Source organism: Haematobia irritans, chromosome 1, assembly GCF_050003625.1.
Source record: "Haematobia irritans isolate KBUSLIRL chromosome 1, ASM5000362v1, whole genome shotgun sequence".
NCBI classification, from domain to species: Eukaryota; Metazoa; Arthropoda; class Insecta; order Diptera; family Muscidae; genus Haematobia; species Haematobia irritans.
The window spans coordinates 40,801,473-40,822,098 of NC_134397.1; the positions used below are offsets into that span (position 1 = coordinate 40,801,473).

The 20,626-nt window shown below is 29.9% G+C and overlaps 1 protein-coding gene across 2 annotated transcripts in view; it reads right to left on the reverse strand.

Annotated features, from left to right (window-relative positions):
* Positions 1-15,561, reverse strand: part of ss (aryl hydrocarbon receptor spineless) — a 200,911-nt gene extending 185,350 nt beyond the window's left edge. The window contains exons 1-2 of one of the 2 annotated variants that reach the window (XM_075289959.1): positions 14,618-15,558; positions 4,560-5,374 (exon numbers count right to left, since the gene is read on the reverse strand). In XM_075289959.1, the coding sequence (XP_075146074.1) occupies positions 4,560-4,615 (56 nt within the window). In that variant the 5' untranslated portion in view covers positions 4,616-5,374; positions 14,618-15,558. Of the gene's footprint in view, positions 1-4,559; positions 5,375-14,617 lie in introns of both variants that reach the window. The other variant, XM_075289958.1, reaches the window with a different exon arrangement.
* Between the last annotated feature and the right edge of the window lie 5,065 nt (positions 15,562-20,626).

Sequence of the window (20,626 nt, forward strand, 5' to 3'; positions counted from 1 at the left end):
ACATTTTCCATAGAAATAAAATTTTAACAAAATTTTCTATTGTAATATAATAAAGTTTTTACAAAATTTTCTATAGAAATAAAATTTTCACAAAATTTTTCAAAGAAATAAAATTTTGATAAAAATCTAAATTGAAATAAAGTTTTTACAAAATTTTAACATTTTTTCTATAAAAAAAAAAAAAAAGTTTTTACAAAATTTTCTATAGAAATAAAATTTTCACAAAATTTTCAAAGAAATACAATTTTGACACAGTAATAAAATTTTGACAAACTTTTCCAAAAAAATAAAATTTTGACACAGTAATAAAATATTGACAAAATTTTCTATAGAATTAAAATTGTGACACAATAATAAAATTTTGACAAAATTTTCTATAGAAATACAATTTTGCCAAAATTTTCTACAGAAATAAAATGTTGACACAATTTTCTATAAAAATAATATGTTGACAAAATTTTCAATAGAAATAAAATTTTCACAAAATTTTCTATAGAAATAACATTTTTACAATATTTTCTATAGAAATAAAATTTTAACAAAATTTTCTATAGAAATAAAATGTTGACAAAATTTTCTATAGAAATAAAATTTTGACAAAATTTTCAATAGAAATAAAATTGTGACAAAATTTTCTATGGAAATAAAATTTTAATAAAATTTTTATAGAAATAAAATTTTGAGAAAATTTTCTATAGAAATTAAATTTTGACAAAATTTTCTATAGAAATAAAATTTTGACAAAATTCTCTATAGAAATAAAATGTTGACCAAATTTTCTGAAATAACCTAAATTTTCTTTCACTTTGTGCAAATTCCATAACATTAATAAAAAAACCTTAAAAAATTTGACTAAATAACTTCCATAAATGTCACCACATCATGGAGACATCATTAATTTTAGAGAAAAAAACACCCCGTCTTTGCAGCAACAGAAATATAGAAATTTTCTTTTATCTCTTATATGTAGCATGACTATACAACTACTGCATTATAATAAATCGCTTACATTTACACAATCATTAAACAATTACACAAAGGACTACATCATGATAAAGAGAAGGAAGTAAAAAACCCTTTAGAGACCAAAACCTAAGGCCAGTTTAACTCAGACATCAGAAATCTACAACATTGTATGGTATAAACAAATCCACAATCGGAGTTAATTTTTTTCAAAAAAAAAAAAAATAATAACAGAGGAAGTGAAGAACCCCAGGAGGCTTTTCACAAATGCCTCTCATCATTTATTAGATGATAAAAAAAATAAAACCATGCTGGAACCACTGAGGGAAGTTTTATGATATACCAGATATGCCAAAAAGCTTATCGTCTATCAAATCAATCTGAAAATCTTACAACCACATCATTATGGAGTTATGAAATCCATCCATGCTTTTGTAGATGGAGGTGGGTAAGTGTAATAAAGTTATCACCATTGAAATAGCAATCGATCAATCAATGAGGAAGAATGATTGAAATGTTAAAACCCCAATATGTGAATAGAACCCGGCATTGATCATGAGTTTAAGCATCAAGTTGAATATTGAACCGATTCAATGATGCTAAAGGGATGTTGATGTTAGTAATCGAATAAAAAAAATTGGGAATTGGGGATATTACTTACTTATTAGTTTTTTTATTTGATTTTTGGTCGACCTCTTTGTTAGAATCATAAGCTTGAAAAACATAAATTTATTGGGATATAGTTACTCTACACCTGAACTAAAGTCACAAACGAGTTTCATTGGTCTAAAAGAAAAGGAGAAAAAAGGGAAATTTCCTTTGTCTAACATTTCGTTGAGGAGTATTTTTTTTTTTGGTGTACCCAGAAAAAAACCATCGTTAAACCAATGATAAAATTAATTTATTTTAATTGTCTATATATTATTGGGTTTTAGAATTTTTTAATGTATTTTCGAAAGTTTCCACTTCAATGCAATTTTTGTTATCCTAAGTATGTCTCCACCATGGATTGCGTAGCAACTTCTACTAAAGACTGTCATCCACAATCGAATTACCTGCGTTGCGGTAACACTTACCGATGGCAAGGTATCTTAAAAAAGTTTCTATAGAAATAAAATTTTAATAAAATTTTCTATAGAAATAAAATTTTGACAAAATTTTCTATAGAAATAAAATTTTGACAAAATTTTCTATAGCAATAAAATTTTGAAAAAATTTTCTATAGAAATAAAATTTTCACAAAATTTTCTATAGAAATAAAATATTGACAAAATTTTCTATAGAAATAATATTTTGAGGAAATTTTCTATACAAATAAAATTTTGAAAAAAATTTCTATAGAAATAAAATATTGACAAAATTTTCTATAGAAATAAAATTTTGATAAAATTTTCTATAGAAATACAATTTTGATAAAATTTTCTATAGAAATAAAATTTTGACAAAATTTTCTATAGAAATAAAATGTTGGCAAAATTTTCTATAGAAATAAAATTTTGCAAAAATTTTCTATAGAAATAAAATTTTGACAAAATTTTCTATAGAAATAAAATTTTGACAAAATTTTCTATAGCAATAAAATTTTGACAAAATTTTCTATAGAAATAAAATTTTCACAAAATTTTCTATAGAAATAATATTTTGAGGAAATTTTCTATACAAATAAAATTTTGAAAAAATTTTCTATAGAAATAAAATATTGACAAAATTTTCTATAGAAATAAAATATTGACAAAATTTTCTATAGAAATAAAATTTTGACAAAATTTTTTATAGAAATAAAATTTTGACAAAATTTTCTATAGAAATAAAATTTTGACAAAATTTTCTATAGAAATAAAATTTTGACAAAATTTTTGAAGCAAAAATTATAAACTTTCTTTTAATTAAAATTTCATTATTTTAAAGAAATCTTGCATATCAGGCCAATATTTGTTTCAGTCTACAATATGAGATATGATTGTGCAGCTAAAAAACAGCGTAGCCAAAAAAAAAATCGGTTCAGAAACAGAAAATTTTTTTCTTTAGTTCTCGATTTCTATTTATACACTGAAAGAAGAGTTATCTGTTCTGAGAAACGAAATTTTAGACAAACAAAGTTTTCTTTGGACACTACAAAAATTAGAGGCAATCGTTGTAGCGTTTGTGATAATTTCGGATTAATTTTCTCTTAAAGAAAATACTTTCTAATAAAAAGGGAATCTTGTTTGTCAAAAATTTCGTTCCGGAGGAAAGTATTTTTTTCTTTTGGTATATGTAGCATATAATTCAATTTCCAAGTCAACCGAGGAATGGACGGGCTACTTTTCGATTTCGATATTTGGTCAGGAAGGGTCACCTCCCCTTTGCCCGACTGTTTTAAAGTACAGTGAAAATAAAACTAAAGTCCTCTGACTGGGTGAGGTTATGAAATTTATATCAGGTTCCTGATTTTTTAATATTTGGTCGGGGTAAAATAAAAGGGCATAGGGAGACATCCGCTTCTCCTTAAGTACATAGAGAGAAACCATTAACCTTTTCCAATTTACTTGAAGTTTACAGAGGACGTGGGTAGAGGTTATGAAATTAATATTGTATACCTGATTTTGTGATATTTGGAAGGGAAGCGGGGCATCCTCTCCCCTCCCACTACATCACTTTACGATATTTGTCGGGGAGGGGAACCTCCTCTAAATCTGAAAAAAACTAAAATTCTCAAGTCTTCTTGAAATTTACAAAGGCCGTGGGGGAAGGTTATGAAATCAATGTGGAGTACCGGTTGTTTGGGTATTAGGACGGGGAGGGAACTTACTCCTTGCCCCTCACTTGAAGGAAAGTTTCTAGGTTTTTCGGAATTTTCAGGGAAGGTTAAGGGTGCTATTCACTTCGGTGTTTGTCGATATTGTATCATATTGGAAGAACAACATTTGTCTTTCCATTTCACAAAAATTTTATCACAAAAAAAATCAGATTTTTTTATATTTGATAGCATTTTGGTAGAATTTTCATGAAATTTTGGTAGATTATTTTTTTTTTTATTCTATTGGCAACCGTGGATCCAACACTGCAAGTGGGTCCATGTTAACGAGTAATGGTACGAGAAATAAATTTATTCACATTTAAATACTCGAAATTCCATCACGAATTTATGATTATTTCTAAACGCAATAAATGCTTTTGTAAGCTCGTAAACAATAAAATAAACTATCACTGGAATAAATCTCTCAGATGTCACACAAACAGTTTAATGATTGCACCCTGAAGCAGTACATATATATGTACTTATATTTTAAAAATCAAAATTTTGTTTTAAAATTTTATTTTTGTTTTTGTTTAATTTCTTAAAAATTTTTCCTACAAAAACTCGAAAAATAATTTCCCTAATTAATTGGGAATTTTCAAATTCCCACACCAAATCGCCAAACATTTTCAATATCTACTATCTACTTTTGCCTTTAAGCATTCCATAATAAACCTTTCAATGAATGTTTCTTTCATTCGTCGTTTGTTTTTTCTTCTTGTAGATTTTATAGGGAATTATTTTTCTCGTCTTCTGATAAGGTGTAAATGATATGAAATGCTATGTTATAGAATGGGAATCGGAAGGGGGGACTTACCTTTTGCCATTGCGTCGCCTCCGTTTGGTGGCATAAACGGTGCCGAGCTGGCTCATTGCTAAGGCGGAGTTCGTTATGGTCGCCGTTTTGAAGGATTCTGTGGGGATCACTGTGCAAATAAAAACTGATTTCTTCAAATCGCCAAAAGTATCCCCAAAACACAGCGAGGCTACTGAGGTGGCGTCAGCTACAGAAATCCCAGCAGCAAACCAGCAAAACAATTGCAGCAACACCCAAACACTTAAGGTTTGGGTTGTTGGTTGCTTGGTGAAATGTTCTTCAAGTCTTTCTTATTTATTTACCCGAAAAAAAACAAAACTTTGGTTTTTATTCTTCTTCCTTTGGAGTGTGAGGCTGTTTTTTTTTAAGGCGTGAGATTTACTTTTTTTGTGGAATTTTTTTTGTTGCTTGTGTTACCTCAATACTGCTTGGCTTGATTTAAAAGAATTTTCTGTTTTTTTTCTTAGTTTATTTTTTTTTTTCGAAGGAAGCTGGAAGTTTGTAGTTCCTTTATCTGTTTAATTTTGGGTTTTTATTTTGATGCTTTTCCGTTTTTTGTTTTTTGTGGGGGTTTTGTTGCTGATGCTTTGTTATCTTAAAATTTATGTTATTTTTAACACGATTGTCATTAGTTAAGAGGTTTTTTTTTTAATTAATTAAATTTAAAACTGATGATTTTTTGTTTCTCTTTTTCTGGAGGTTACACTTCATGGTAGATTTTTGAGAATTTTCTTTTTTAATTATTGCACTTTATTCGGATAATAATCATTGTTGTTGTTATTTTTTATTGGATAATTCCGCAATTCGATAAAGATCTGTAAAGAAAACATAAAAGAATAATAAAACTACTAATGGAAAAACAAGTATAAAAAATATTTTTTTTTTTTTACATTTAATTTATAATTTTACACAAACGAAATTTCCTGTTAATGTAAATTAATTTCTATAAGAGCTAATACAGGTGTATCTATGACAAAATTTATTTAAGAATCAATAAAAAAAATATTGGCACGGCAATGGCATTACGATCACAGTTGCCACAGTTGGTAGAATTCTAGCAAAAACTTGATAGATTGTTTTATGGTAGGTAGGTTTGTGAATTCTTGAGGTTTTGGAGATTTTGCAAAATGATAACTTTAATTAAGATGTACTTCACAAATTACCTCTAGAAATAAAATTTTGAGAATATTTTTATAGAAATAAAATTTTGGCAAAATTTTGTATAGAAATAAGATTTTGAAAAAAAATTCTATAGAAATAAAATTTTGACAAAATTTGCTACAGAAATAACATTTTGACAAAATTGTTTATAGAAATAAAATTTTGAGAACATTTTTTACAGAAATAAAATTTTGACAAAATCTTCTATAGAAATAAAATTTTGACAAAATTCGCTACAGAAACAATATTTTGACAAAATTTGCTACAGAAACAATATTTTGACAAAATGTTGTATAGAAATAAGATTTTGACACAATTTGATACAGAAATAAAATTTTGGTAAAATTTCCCATAGAAATAAAAATTTGACAAAATTTTCTATAGAAATAAAATTGGGCAAAATTTTTTTTACAGAAATAAAATTTTGACAAAATTTTCTATAGAAATAAGATTTTGACAAAATTTGCTACAGAAACAATATTTTGAAAAAATTTTGTATAGAAATAAAATTCTGACAAAATTCACTACAGAAATAAAATTTTTGGAAATTTTCTATAGAAATAAAATTTTTGGAAATTTTCTATAGAAATAAAATTCTTAGAAAATTTTCTATAGAAATAAAATTTTGAGAAAATTTTATACAGCAATAAAATTTTTAGAAAATTTTCTATAGAAACTAAATTTTGAGGAAATTTTTTACAGAAATAAAATTTTGACAAAATTCTATAGAAATAGGATTTTGGCAAAATTTTCTATAGAAATAAAATTTGACAAACTTTTCTATAGAAATAAAATTTGACAAACTTTTCAATAGAAATAAAATTTGACAAAATAAGATTTTGATAAACTTTTCTATAGAAATAAAAATTTGACAAAAATTGCTATAGAAATAAAATTTTGCGAAAATTTTTTACACAAATTAAATTTTTAGAAAATTTGCTATACAAAAAAAATTTTGAGGAAATTTTTTTTGCAGAACTAAAAATTGAAAAAATTCTATAGAAATAAGATTTTGACAAAATTTTCTATAGAAATAAAATTTTGACAAAATTCGCTACAGAAATAAAATGTTGAGAAAATTTTTTACAGAAATAAAATTTTGACAAAATTTCCTCTAGAAATAAAATTTTGACAAAATTCTATTGAAACAAAAATTAAAAAAAAAAAATTGTATAGAAATAAGATTTTGACAAAATTTGCTAGAGAAATTAAATTTTGAGAAAATTTTCTATAGAAACAAAAATTTGAAAAATTTCTATAGAAATAAGATTTTGATAAAAATTTGCTACAGAAATTAAATTTTGAGAAAATTTTCTATGGAAATAAAATTGAGAAAAATTTTCTATAGAAATAAAATTTTGACAAAATTTTCTATAGAAATAAAATTTTGACAAAATTTGCTACGGAAATAAATTTTTGAGAAATTTTTCTGCAGAAATAAAAAATTTCTATAGATATAAAAATGTTGACAAAATTTTCGCTAGAAGTAAAATTTTGAAAAAGATTTTTTAGTTGTGGTAGATTTTTGTTAACATTTTCTTCAAATTTTGGTAGATTAATTTTGGCACGAGTGGCAACCATAATAACAATACCAACGAACTTAGAAAGATGTATCGAACTGCACGATATACAGAAATAAAAATTTGACACAATTTTCTATAGAAATAAAACTTTTAGAAAATTTTCTATAGAAATAAAATTTTGAGAAATTTTTTTTACAGAAATAAAATTTTTAAAAAATTGTCTATAGAAATAACATTTTGAGGAGATTTTGACAAAATTTTCTATGGAAACAAAAAATTTTGAAAGAATTTTCTATAGTAATAAAATTTGACCAAAATTTTCTTTAGAAATAAAATATGACAAAATTGTCTATGGAAATAAAATTTTGAGAAAATTTTTTTACAGAAATAAAATTTTGGCAAAATTCTATTGAAATAAAAATTTGAAAAATTTCTATAGAAATAAGATTTTGACAAAATTTGCTACAAAAATTAAATTTTGACAAAATTTGCAACAGAAATTAAATTTTGAGAAAATTTTTTATAGATATAAAATTGGGCAAAATTTTCTATAGAAGTAAAATTTTGACAAAATTGTTACAGAGATACATTTTTGAGAAAATTTTCTGCAGAAATAAAATTTTCTTTAGATATATAAATGTTGACAAAATTTTCGCTAGAAGTAAAATTTTGAAAAAGATTTTTTAAATTTGGTAGATTTTTGTTAAAATTTTCTTCAAATTTTGGTAGATTAATTTTGGCACGAGTGGCAACCATGATAACAATACCAACGAAAAAATGTATCGAACTGCACGATATACAGAAATAAAAATTTAACAACATTTTCTATAGAAATAAAATTTTGAGAAATTTTTTTAGATAAATAAAATTTTGAGAAATTTTTTACATAAATAAAATTTTGAGAATTTTTTTTTACAGAAATAAAATTTTTAAAAAATTGTCTATAGAAATAAAATTTTGAGGAGATTTTTTACAGAACTAAAATTTTGACAAAATTTATAGAAATAAGATTTTGATAAAATTTTCTATGGAAACAAAAAATTTTGAGAGAATTTTCTATAGTAATAAAATTTGACAAAAATTTTCTATAAAATTAAAATTGGGCAAAATTTTCTATAGAAATAAAATTTTGACAAAATTTTTTACAGAAATAAAATTTTTGGCAAAATTCTATAGAAATAAAAATTTGAAAAATTTCTATAGAAATAAAAATTTGAAAAATTTGCTACCAGAAATTAAATTTTGAGAAAATTTTCTATAGAAATAAAATTGAGCAAAATTTTCTATAGAAGTAAAATTTTGACAAAATTTGCCACAGAAATAAATTTTTGTGAAAATTTTCTGTAGATATAAAAATTTGACAAAATTTTCACTAGAAGTAAAATTTTGAAAAAGATTTTTTCAAATTTGCTAGATTTTTGTTAAAATTTTCTTCAAATTTTGTTAGATTAATTTTGGCACGAGTTGCAACCATGATAACAATACCAACGAACTTAGAAGGCTGTATCGAACTGCACGATATGGGTCATATATAGTAGAAATTTTACCACGATAGCCGGTCATGAAGATGGTGGCATGATTGCTACAAACAACAAGACGGACATGGCCACAATAAACAACTACTGCATTCTCAGGCAGAAATAAAATAATATTTGATAGCTTAAAAAATGAAACATATTCGAATTCGTAATATATAATACGTAATAATAATGGAAAATTTTCGTTTTATTTAAGAGTTTGTTTCGTGGACTCAATTTTAATTATACACTTCGTTAATATAACGAAAATATTATTACCAGTGTACTTTGTCGGTTATTATAGGCGAAATTCTTGTATACCCCTTAGGACACAAAAACCAATTTAACGCTATCTTAGTTCATGGAAATTAGTCCCCCATGTTCCAATATTCGGAATTTATTTTTCTTATATCGAAAAAATTACACACAAATGAAGCATAAAGATTTACTAAAGTCAAATTTTCCACAAAATAAAAATTTTCACAATAAGTAAATTTTATCACAAAAGCGCCCTTATTGGACTTTTTGTGGGATTAAAGGCATTTTTGCCCTTTTGAAATTTTCTTTAACGTATGGAAAAAAATAATTATGTCTAATAAATTTTCTTGAATTTGTTGAAAAATATTTACTTAGTTTTGTGATACCGATTAGTTAGTTTTATAATTAATTAGTTTTCTAATTAATTAATTAATTAATTTCTAATTAATTAATTAAAAAATTAACCTACATTTTTTCCCGGTTTGTTCATTTTTTTCTTAAGTTTATCCGATGCATAATGGAGATTTTTAGTTTGATAAATTAAATTAATTATTTTAGTAAATTAAAAATAATAATTATATATACCCCAATTATTATTTTTAATTGTAGGCCGATAGTCTCCAGTTCCTAGTGCCCGTATAAATAAGTTTATTGTAATTTGTAATTATAATAAATTAAGTAATAAATAAATATTTTTAATTTAGTATTTTTTTTTTTTAACTTTTAAAACTTTTTTAAATTTTTGTGACAATCTTCATTTAAATAAATTAAATTAAAAAAAAAAAACAATTCCGCCCATAAATGATACTATTTCACAGGCTAATTCCTATAAGTTCAAAGAAAAACAGAGCTTCCAAAAAAGTAGTTTGGATCCCCAACATATGATCCATATGTAATGAAAATTTGGATTTTTTATGAGCTTGTCATAGCGCAGAAATGCTTTCAAGAAATGCAGAAATGCTGGAGAGAAATTTTTATTTTTTATCATTGTTTTTTATTTTAGTTAGATTATCTATTCATTTTTGCGAAATTAATTCCAAAATTTAATTTTTCACTTAACGATCAAAAAGCACATATTCTAATATTTCTGCTAAAGGCTTCTTCTGAAATGAAAAAAAATCTTTGATCTATAAGAATTTTTTGAGCAAACATTTTAATTTGTGTTTATGAGTTCTGGGTAAATGAAAAACATCTTTGAGCTATAAGAATTTTTTGAGCAAAAATTTTAATTTGTGTTTATGACCATGACCAATAAAGTTTTTCTTTTTTTTTTTGTATTCTCTGTAAGGAATTTGGTTATGAACTACCAGTGCAATATTACGCAGAGTAACAAAATCTAATTTATAGTAAAACTGTTAGTGATATTTATAATCGAATTTTTCCCTTTTTTTGACAAAAAATCTTAACTTTCTAATGATTTGATCAAGGAATCGGCTTTCTAAAGATTGCAAAAAAATTTCGCGATGTTTAAGATGTTACGAATTTGTCAACAACTGAAGTTTCTCTTTGGCGTAATGATATTTTTGTTTCTTTAAAACCAAAAAAAAAACAATATATATGGAATTAAATATTTCAATCTTGGACATCCGATCCGGCTGAAATTTGGTACATGATTTTGGTATATGGTCTCTAACAACCATGAAAAAATTGGTCCACATCGGTCTATAATTATATATAGCCCCCATAAAAACCGATCCCCCGATTTGACTTGCGGAGCCTCTAAGAGAAGCAAATTTCATCCGATCCGGCTGAAATTTGGTACATGGTGTTAGTATATGGTCTCTAAAAACCATGCAAAAATTGGTTCATATCGGTCTACTTTTACGTATAGCCCCCATATAAACGGACCCCCAAATTTGGCTTGCGATTGCTCTAAGAGAAGCAAATTTCATCCGATCCGGCTGAAATTTGGTACATGGTGTTAGTATATGGTCTCTAACAACCATGCAAAAATTGGTCCATATCGGTCCATTATTATATATAGCCCCCATATAAACCGATCCCCCGATTTGGCTTGCGGAGCCTCTAAGAGAAGCAAATTTCATCCGATCTGGCTGAAATTTGGAACATGGTGTTGGAATGTGGTATCTAACAAACACGCAAGAATTGGTCCATATCGGTCCATAATTATATATAGCCCCCATATAAACCGTTCCCCAGATTTGATCTCCGGAGCCTCTTGGAGGAGCAAAATTCATCCGATCCGGTTGAAATTTCCAACGTGGTGTTAGTATAAGGCCGCTAATAACCATGTCAAAATTGGTCCATATAGGTCTATACACACAAAAAAATTTCACGAAAATTTTTCCAATTAAAATTTTAATTGAGTTTTAAAAAATATTCAATTAAAAATTTAATTGATTCAACAAATTTTTTTAATTAAAACAAAAATCAATCACAAAAATAATAATATCAATTAATTTTTTAATTGGATCAATTAACTTTTTAATAGACCTTCAATTAATTTTTTAATTGATACTATCATTTCTGTGATTGAAGACATTTCAATTAAAAATTAATTGGATCAATTAATTTCGTGATTGAATCAGAATTTTTTTTTTGTAGTTATATATAGCCGATCCCCAATCACACAAAACTTGGTCCATATCGGTTCATAATCATGGTTGCCACTCGAGCCAAAAGTAATCTACCAAAATTTTATTTTTATAGAAAACATTGTCAAAATGTTATTCCTATAGAAAATTTTGTCAAAATTTTATTTCTATAGAAAATTTTGTCAAAATTTTATTTCTATAGAAAATTTTTTCCAAATTTTATTTCTATAGAAAATTTTTTCCAAATTTTATTTCTATAGAAAATTTTGTCAAAATTTTATTTCTATAGAAAATTTTTTCCAAATTTTATTTCTGTGGTATTCTGTGTGTGTGGTATATATCACGGTGTTAGGAAGTTTTAAGATTCAGTAGAAGTTTCTACGCAATCCATGGTGGAGGGTACATAAGCTTCGGTCTGGCCGAACTTACGGCCGTATATAAAGGGTGATTCTTTTGAGGTTAGGATTTTCATGCATTAGTATTTGACAGATCACGTGGGATTTCAGACATGGTGTCAAAGAGAAAGGTGCTCAGTATGCTTTGACATTTCATCATGAATAGACTTACTAACGAGCCACAACGTCGAATTTTCAGTGAATGGGCCCTAGAAAAGTTGGCAGAAAATCCGCTTTTTTATCGACAAATTTTGTTCAGCGATGAGGCTCATTTCTGGTTGAATGGCTACGTAAATAAGCAAAATTGCCGCATTTGGAGTGAAGAGCAACCAGAAGCCGTTCAAGAACTGCCCATGCATCCCGAAAAATGCACTGTTTGGTGTGGTTTGTACGCTGGTGGAATCATTGGACCGTATTTTTTCAAAGATGCTGTTGGACGCAACGTTACGGTGAATGGCGATCGCTATCGTTCGATGCTAACAAACTTTTTGTTGCCAAAAATGGAAGAACTGAACTTGGTTGACATGTGGTTTCAACAAGATGGCGCTACATGCCACACAGCTCGCGATTCTATGGCCATTTTGAGGGAAAACTTCGGAGAACAATTCATCTCAAGAAATGGACCGGTAAGTTGGCCACCAAGATCATGCGATTTGACGCCTTTAGACTATTTTTTGTGGGGCTACGTCAAGTCTAAAGTCTACAGAAATAAGCCAGCAACTATTCCAGCTTTGGAAGACAACATTTCCGAAGAAATTCGGGCTATTCCGGCCGAAATGCTCGAAAAAGTTGCCCAAAATTGGACTTTCCGAATGGACCACCTAAGACGCAGCCGCGGTCAACATTTAAATGAAATTATCTTCAAAAAGTAAATGTCATGGACCAATCTAACGTTTCAAATAAAGAACCGATGAGATTTTGCAAATTTTATGCGTTTTTTTTTTTTTAAAAAAGTTATCAAGCTCTTAACAAATCACCCTTTACTTGTTTTTTATGATTTTTTGTCTGAAACGTTTGATCTCAAATATTTTAAAAAATTTGCAATTTTTCTAGGATGAATTTTGCACTTCTTTCGACAAAATTTAAATTAATTATACCATTGTGCTTGTGTTTTATTAATTATACCATTTTATTTATGCTTTCTCTGTTTTTTATACCCTTCACCACTACTGTGGTATAGGGTATAATAAGTTTGTGCATTTGTATGTAACGCCAAGAAGGAAAAGTCTGAGACCCATCGTTTAGTATACCGATCGTCTTAGAATTAAATTCTGAGTCGATTTAGCGATGTACGTCTGTCTGTCTGTCTGTCTGTCTGTCCGTCTGTTGATGTATTTTTGTGTGCAAAGTACAGCTCGCAGTTTTAGTCCGATTGTCCTAGAATTTGGTATAGGGTCCTGTTTCGGCTCAAAGACGATCCCTATTGATTTTGGAAAAAATCGGTTCAGATTTAGATATAGCTGCCATATATATTTTTCACCGATCTGGTCATAATTGGCGTGTATATCAACCGATCTTCCTCAAATTCCGTACATCCGAATATTTTATGAGTCTCGAAAAACTTGCAAATATCATCCAAATCGGTTCAGATTTATATATAGCTCCCATATATAGCTTTCGCCCGATTTACACTCCTTTGTCCACAGAGGCCAATTTTTTGCTCCGATTTCGTTGAAATTTTGCACAGGGAGTAGAATTAGCATTATAGCTATGCGTGTCAAATTTGGTGGAAATCGGTTAAGATTTAGATATAGCTCTCATATATAGCTTTCGCCCGATTTACACTCATATGACCACAGAGGCCAATCTTTTACTCCGATTTAATTAAAAGTTTGCACAGGGAGTAGAATGAGCATTGTAGCTATGCGTGCCAAATTTGGTTGAAATCGGTTCAGATTTAGATATAGCTCCCATATATAGCTTTCGCCCGATTTACACTCATATTGCGAAGTTTCCTTAAAATTGCCTCAGATTTAAATGTTTCCCATATGTTTTTACTAACATTGTGTTCCACCCTAGTCCATTAGCCGACTTAAATTTTGAGTCTATAGATTTTGTAAAAGTCTATCAAATTCTGTCCAGATCGAGTGATATTTAAATGTATGTATTTGGGACAAACCTTTATATATAGCACCCAACACATTTGACAGATGTGATATGGTATCGAAAATTTAGATTTACAAAGTGGTGCAGGGTATAATATAGTCGGCCCCGCCCGACTTTGGACTTTCCTTACTTGTTTTAAACTATGAAAAAAAGAGTTATAAAATTTTTAATGGAAATAACTTCCTGTATAGTTAAAATAAAAAACATCTTTCAGAGGACATTTTGGGAAGAAAAAAAATAAAATTTTGATTTGCTAGACTTGTGGTAGAATTTTCTTCAAATTTTGGTAGATTATTTTTAGCCCAATGGGCAACCTTGGTCCCAGGTCCCAATGTATCACGAATTTTTTGTTATAGGAAAAATAAATTTTTGCGATTACGAATTTAGGAGCATGGAGAATTGCCTTTAAAAAAAAACAATTCTTGAAATTAAAATATTTGACTTTTATAAATAAAAAAAAAATACTAATAATATTTTATATAAATCGAATTTATATAAACTTATTTCGAAATGTAGGTCCACTAAAACATCACAAACACACACCTTTATCTTAAGTCTGCATGAATATTCCGGGTTTTCCTTGGAGTTTCGATTTTAGCGGCCAACGGAAATTGCAAAATGTTTCAATTCCGTTGAAATGGCAAAACGGAAATCAACCGTTATCATAGAAAATTTATAATCCAATGTTGTGATGAAAACCATAATTTTTTACCGACGGCTTTTAATTCGCTTTTATAATTTTTGCACTATTTTTAGGGTTTTAAACAAATTTGTTGGCATATTTGTTTGGTTTATTATTTGTTTGGGAATATTATTAAAATTATTTTTTAACTTTTTATAATATTTCTTTATTCTTTTTTTTTAACTACATTCGCATTTGATTAGTTTTCTTTATTTTGTTTCAATATTTTGTGTCAAACTTTGTTTCCTTAAATATTTTTTACGTTTTCCCTGTTGTTGTTGTTGTTTTATTATTTTCTTATATTTCGTTTCTTTTTTTCTTCATTTCACACAATTGGACAACAAAAAAAACACGCACGCACGCAACCGAATCCGTCGAGGAAATTTTGTAATTGTAAGCGGTCGAATATGAATGAATGAGAATGCATGTAAGCTGAGGATGGACGGTCAATTGTGGTGACGACAACGTTGATGATGATGATGATGATTATGTGGTCGCGCTCTTGTTGCAGGTTCTTGGTCGACGATTCGTTAGGTAGATAGATAGGTAGGTTAGTTCGTTATTGTACATATCATCAAAAAGGGAGCGGAACACAACAAAACTTAAACAACAACTAAACACGCGTCAGTTATTACAATTCACCTAAACACGCGATCTCTTTGAGAATCCAACAAGAACTGAAGTTGGGAAAAACCAGTCCTGTTTGTTGGCCAAAACTCACAAAAACACTCAACAATAACACGAGAAACAACAACAAAATATCATAGCAGAGGGCCCCGCTCAATACAACAAAAGAGACCTAGCAGTGTGTGGATATGCTAAGAAACAAACAGCCAGTCAGCCACCCAGCCAAGCAAACCAACCAAACACTTAACAAGCAAGACTTAAAATTACACTCAAAATGAGCGATAAGAAGTGTCTCCTCTCCCCCCATACACAAACAGACAATGACTGTTTGTAAAGGTTCTGTGGCGCATACACATTGCAACAGCGAACATTGAAATACGCGCTACACTCATTGAGAGTCTAACCTAAAACACATGTTGTCCTGGTTACTATTGTATTGAGATCAATGTTTGTAAACAAACTCAAACTTCCAGTAAACTGAGAGAGAGAGAATAAATACTCTCTATCAAATACTAAAAGGAGACTATTAAACTCCCCTTTAACTAAAATGCTGTTATACGTCATTAGAGAAAAAGAGATCACTATAAGAAAAATATATTACGTCTCTTTCTGCCCTTTAGCCTACTGTTTCATTTTCATTACGTTTCTTAGAATATATACTTGGTATGTTGCTTTATTCTCAGCACATTGCTTTAACTCTCTCTTTTAATTAATAGCCTCTACGTTTTAAGTAAATCATAAAAGGCGGAGTTTGACTTATATACAAAGCACAAACAAAGCAATATGATTGTCATAGTAGTGTTGCCATGTTTTACAGGGACAAAAATGTGGTTAATTTGAATTAATTGAAATGCAAGTTGTTATCATAGCCCAAAAGAGATTTAGACGTCTCTAGTCCATTTACAATGATTTTGTTTATTTGCAGTGCGCAGTCATCACACTCAATTGCGCAGAATTGCCGTACAAATCACTAAACTTGCATTAAAAAAGGTGTAGATGTACAGAATTGTATCCTCTTTACAAAATGTGTGTGTGTGTTTTTTTTTTTTCAAAAAACAAATGAAAACAAAACTAAAAAATAAATTAAAAATTACTCATTTCCAGACGAAAAAGTGTCATCTAGATGAGCAGACAAACTACAGCGCTGTGATTGGGCTTGAGACGTCTATATTTTTATACCCACCACCATAGAATGGTAACGGGGGTTTGTCATTCCGTTTGTAACACATCGAAATATCGATTTCCGACTATATAAAGTATATATATTCTTGATCAGGGAGAAATTCTAAGACGATATAAGCATGTCCGTTTGTCCGTCTGTCTGTCTGTTTGTTGTAATCACGCTACAGCCTTCAATAATGGCGCTATCGTCCTGAAATTTTGCAGGCAGGTCAAGTTCGAAGATGGGCTATATCGGTTCAAGTTTTGATATAGTCCCCATATAAACCGACCTCCCGATTTGGGGTCTTGGACTTATAAAAACTGTAGTTTTATCCAATTTGCCTGAAATTGGAAATCTAGAGGTATTTTAGGAGCATCAAAAAGTTTACCGAAAATGTTGCCTATCGGTCCATGTTTTGGTATAGCGTCCATATGGACCGATTTCCCGATTTTGCTTCTTGGGCGTCTAGAAAGTGTATTTTCTATTCGATTTGCCTGAAATTGGAAATCTAGAGAAATTGGAAATCTAGGACCATAAAGAGGTGTGCCGAAAATGGGGTGTATCGGTCCATGTTTTGATATAGCCCCCATATAGACCGATCTCCCGATTTTACTTGTTGGGCTTCTAGAATCCGTAGTTTTAATCCAATTTACCTGATATTTGAAATCTAGACGTATTTTATGACCATAAAGAGGTGTGCCAAATCCCGGAATTTTTTATTTTGAATTCGTTAAAATAGTGGGTTTTTATCATAAAAATAAAAAGCAATGATAAAGCTCCGTCGAAACTATGACAAGTTCGCATTGATCTGATAAAAATTTGGATGTCTTGATATTTTTACTTAAATCAAAGTACAAAAGGATTATCAAATATACGAAAATAACAGGTTGGCTGATAAGTCCCCGGTTTGACACATAGATGGCGTCGCATACATTAAATGCATATTATATTTCTATAGTACCAACCTTCAAATGATTCGTGTCAAAATTTGACGTCTGTAAGTCAATTAGTTTGTGAGATAGAGCGTCTTTTGTGAAGCAACTTTTGTTATTGTGAAAAAAATGGAAAAAAGGAATTTCGTGTTTTGATAAAATACTGTTTTCTGAAGGGAAAAACTTACGGTGGAAGCAAAACCTTGGCTTGATAATGAGTTTCCGGACTCTGCCTCAGGGAAATCAACAATAATTGATTGGTATGTAAAATTCAAGCGTGGTGAAATCAGCACGGAGGACGGTGAACGCCCGAAAGAGGTGGTTACCGACGAAAACATAAAAAAAAAATCCACAAAATGATTTTGAATGACCGTAAAATGATGTTGATCGATATAGCAGAGGCCTTAAAGATATCAAAGGAACGTGTTGGTCATATCATTCATCAATATTTGGATATGCGGAAGCTCTGTGCAAAATGGGTGCTGCGTGAGCTCACATTTGACCAAAAACAACAACGTGTTGATGATTCTGAGCGGTGTTTGCAGCTGTTAACTTGTAATACACCCGAGTTTTTCCGTCGATATGTGACAATGGATGAAACATGGTTGCATCACTACACTCCTGAGTCCAATCGACAGTCGGCTGAGTGGACAGCGACCGGTAAAACGTCTCCGAAGCGTGGAAAGACACCAAAAGTCCACTGGCAAAGTAATGGCCTCTGTTTTTTGGGATGTGCATGGAATAATTTTTATCGATTATCTTGAGAAGGGAAAAACCATCAACAGTGACTATTATATAGCGATATAAAATGACTTTTTGTTGTTTTTCTTTTCATCACAGTGTTGAGTTGGACTAAGTGTTCGTTAAGTATGATAGCAATTTAAAATTTTTTAATAAAATTATTAAATTGAATTAAACTAAATTGGTTTAATGTACAACAATGTTTTGGCGCTGTCGATTGTTAGTACTGCAAATAAAGGGTGGTTAAATTGTAAGGGCCGATGTTGAATGTAAAACACACCTAAACGCCAAGTTTTTTTCCAAATTTTATTTGACATTTCTCTATTTCAGACTTACTCAATTTTAACCATGGACAGATACACAATCCAACAACGTGTTAAATGGTTCCAAGAAATGGCAACAGTGGATGATCAATTTTCGAAGAAAATCATCTTCAGTGATGAGACACATTTTCACCTCAGTGGATTCGTCAATGAACAGAATTGCCGCATTTGGGCGAATCAGAATCCAAGAGTGATTGTCGAAAAACCAATGCACCCACAAAGAGTGACTGGCGGCATCATCGGGCCGTATTTTTGCCAAAATGAGGCCGGTCAGGCAGTTACTGTGAATGGTGTTCGCTATCGTGAGATGATAACGAACTTTTTATGGCCCGAATTGGAAGATATGGATGTGCACGATATGTGGTTTGAGCAGGACGGTGCCACTTGCCACACAGCTAACGAAATAATGGCTCTTTTGCGCTACAAATTCAATGGCCGTGTTATCTCACGTAATGCCGATGTCAATTGGCCGCCAAGATCATGTGATTTGACACCGTTGGACTTTTTCCTTTGGGGTTACTTAAAAAAAGTTTTCGTAGATAAGCCAGCAACAATTCAAGAGCTAAAGGATGAGAAAATTTCGTATTTTAAATGAAACCACTTTCAAACCAAACTAAATCTCTGCTAAATTACATTGGGTGACTTTGGAAAATCCCCCTTAAAGGTGGGTATTAAGTTCGAATTTAGCCGCTAAAATCGACATTTTTTCACTAAAGTGATAACTAAATCAATGGGGAATAGAACAAAGTAAAGTTCGTATTTCATAAAATGGATTATTAAAGAAAAGTAATCGTGAAAATGGCGATTTTAGCGGCTAAACTCGAACTTAATACCCACCTTAAAGTATTAATTAAAACCGAATTTTATGGCAACCCTAAAACAACAAACAGAACACTTTGCTCACTCTTACTCATCCATTGCCAAGCTTCTTTCACTTTATATATGGCTCTCGCTCTCTCTCTCTCTCTGTTGCCCTAATATTATTGCATTGTTTTTCATTCGTATAACTTAAATGTGTGTGTGTGTGTGTGCATATTTGTCATCCATTGCTCTTCTATTCAACACCCACACGAAAAAAGTCTATATGGTGATGAAACCATCATCCAACATTGGTTCCCGTTTTTATTTTTTGTCGGTTATTTCTCTTAGCTATTGTTGTTGCTTGTTCATTTGTTTGTTCTAATTAATTATGTTTTTTTTTTGTTTTTGTTTTACTTTCATGAGCAGGTAATTAAAAATCAACCAAAACCACCGGCAATAACAACAACAAAGCTATGTAAGCTTCGTTGTAAATCGGTAAGCAAGTAAAGCTGAGCAGTTAGGCTTTTTGTTCTCTTGGTGAGTGTGTGTATGTGTTCTTACATTTGATGTTGATGGTTTGGACTCTTTGTATTGCACTTTTGTTTGATGTTACGAATGGGTCATTGTCGTATAGAATTATGTTCGTTTATGATCAGTCGTGGCGGAGAGGGGGGTGAATTGGGAGTGTGTATCGTAGGGTTTTAGTTGGTTTTGCTTTACATATTTCTGTTTTTCTCTGCCTTATCTGCGATTTGCATCTTTCGCGCAATAAATCACGCTTCAGTAGTTAATGTCTGTTGTAGTAGCATTTGTTGTTGTTGCAGTTTTCGTTGATTATTGTGAGCCCAAATGTGACTATGAATAACGTCTAGACCTGCATTAAAAGCCGGCTTTGTCGGCTCTTGCAATTTACCGCCAGTTCTACATGTTTTTGGTTTTTGCAACCATCATCATCATCGTCCCCTTCAGGAGAAAGAGATGGAGTCACCATTCTTCCATGGTCTATTATTTAACTTTTATTTATTTTATAAAGTCACATGTGTAATTTATTGTTGTTGTTGCTGTTGTCGCCTTATTGTTATCATTGTTGTTGGCGAATTTGAAAATCAACAACAGCCGCAACTCTGCATGTTTCATGCATTGCACTGCCTGGCTAATGCTGATTGATGCAATTATTCACCTTTAGCTGTGGTGTTTTATCATTTTTGGTGGGTGTTAACGCTGTCTACGTTAAATGGAGCTTGGAATAGTTACGATTTTTCACAAAACAAAAATGTTAAATAC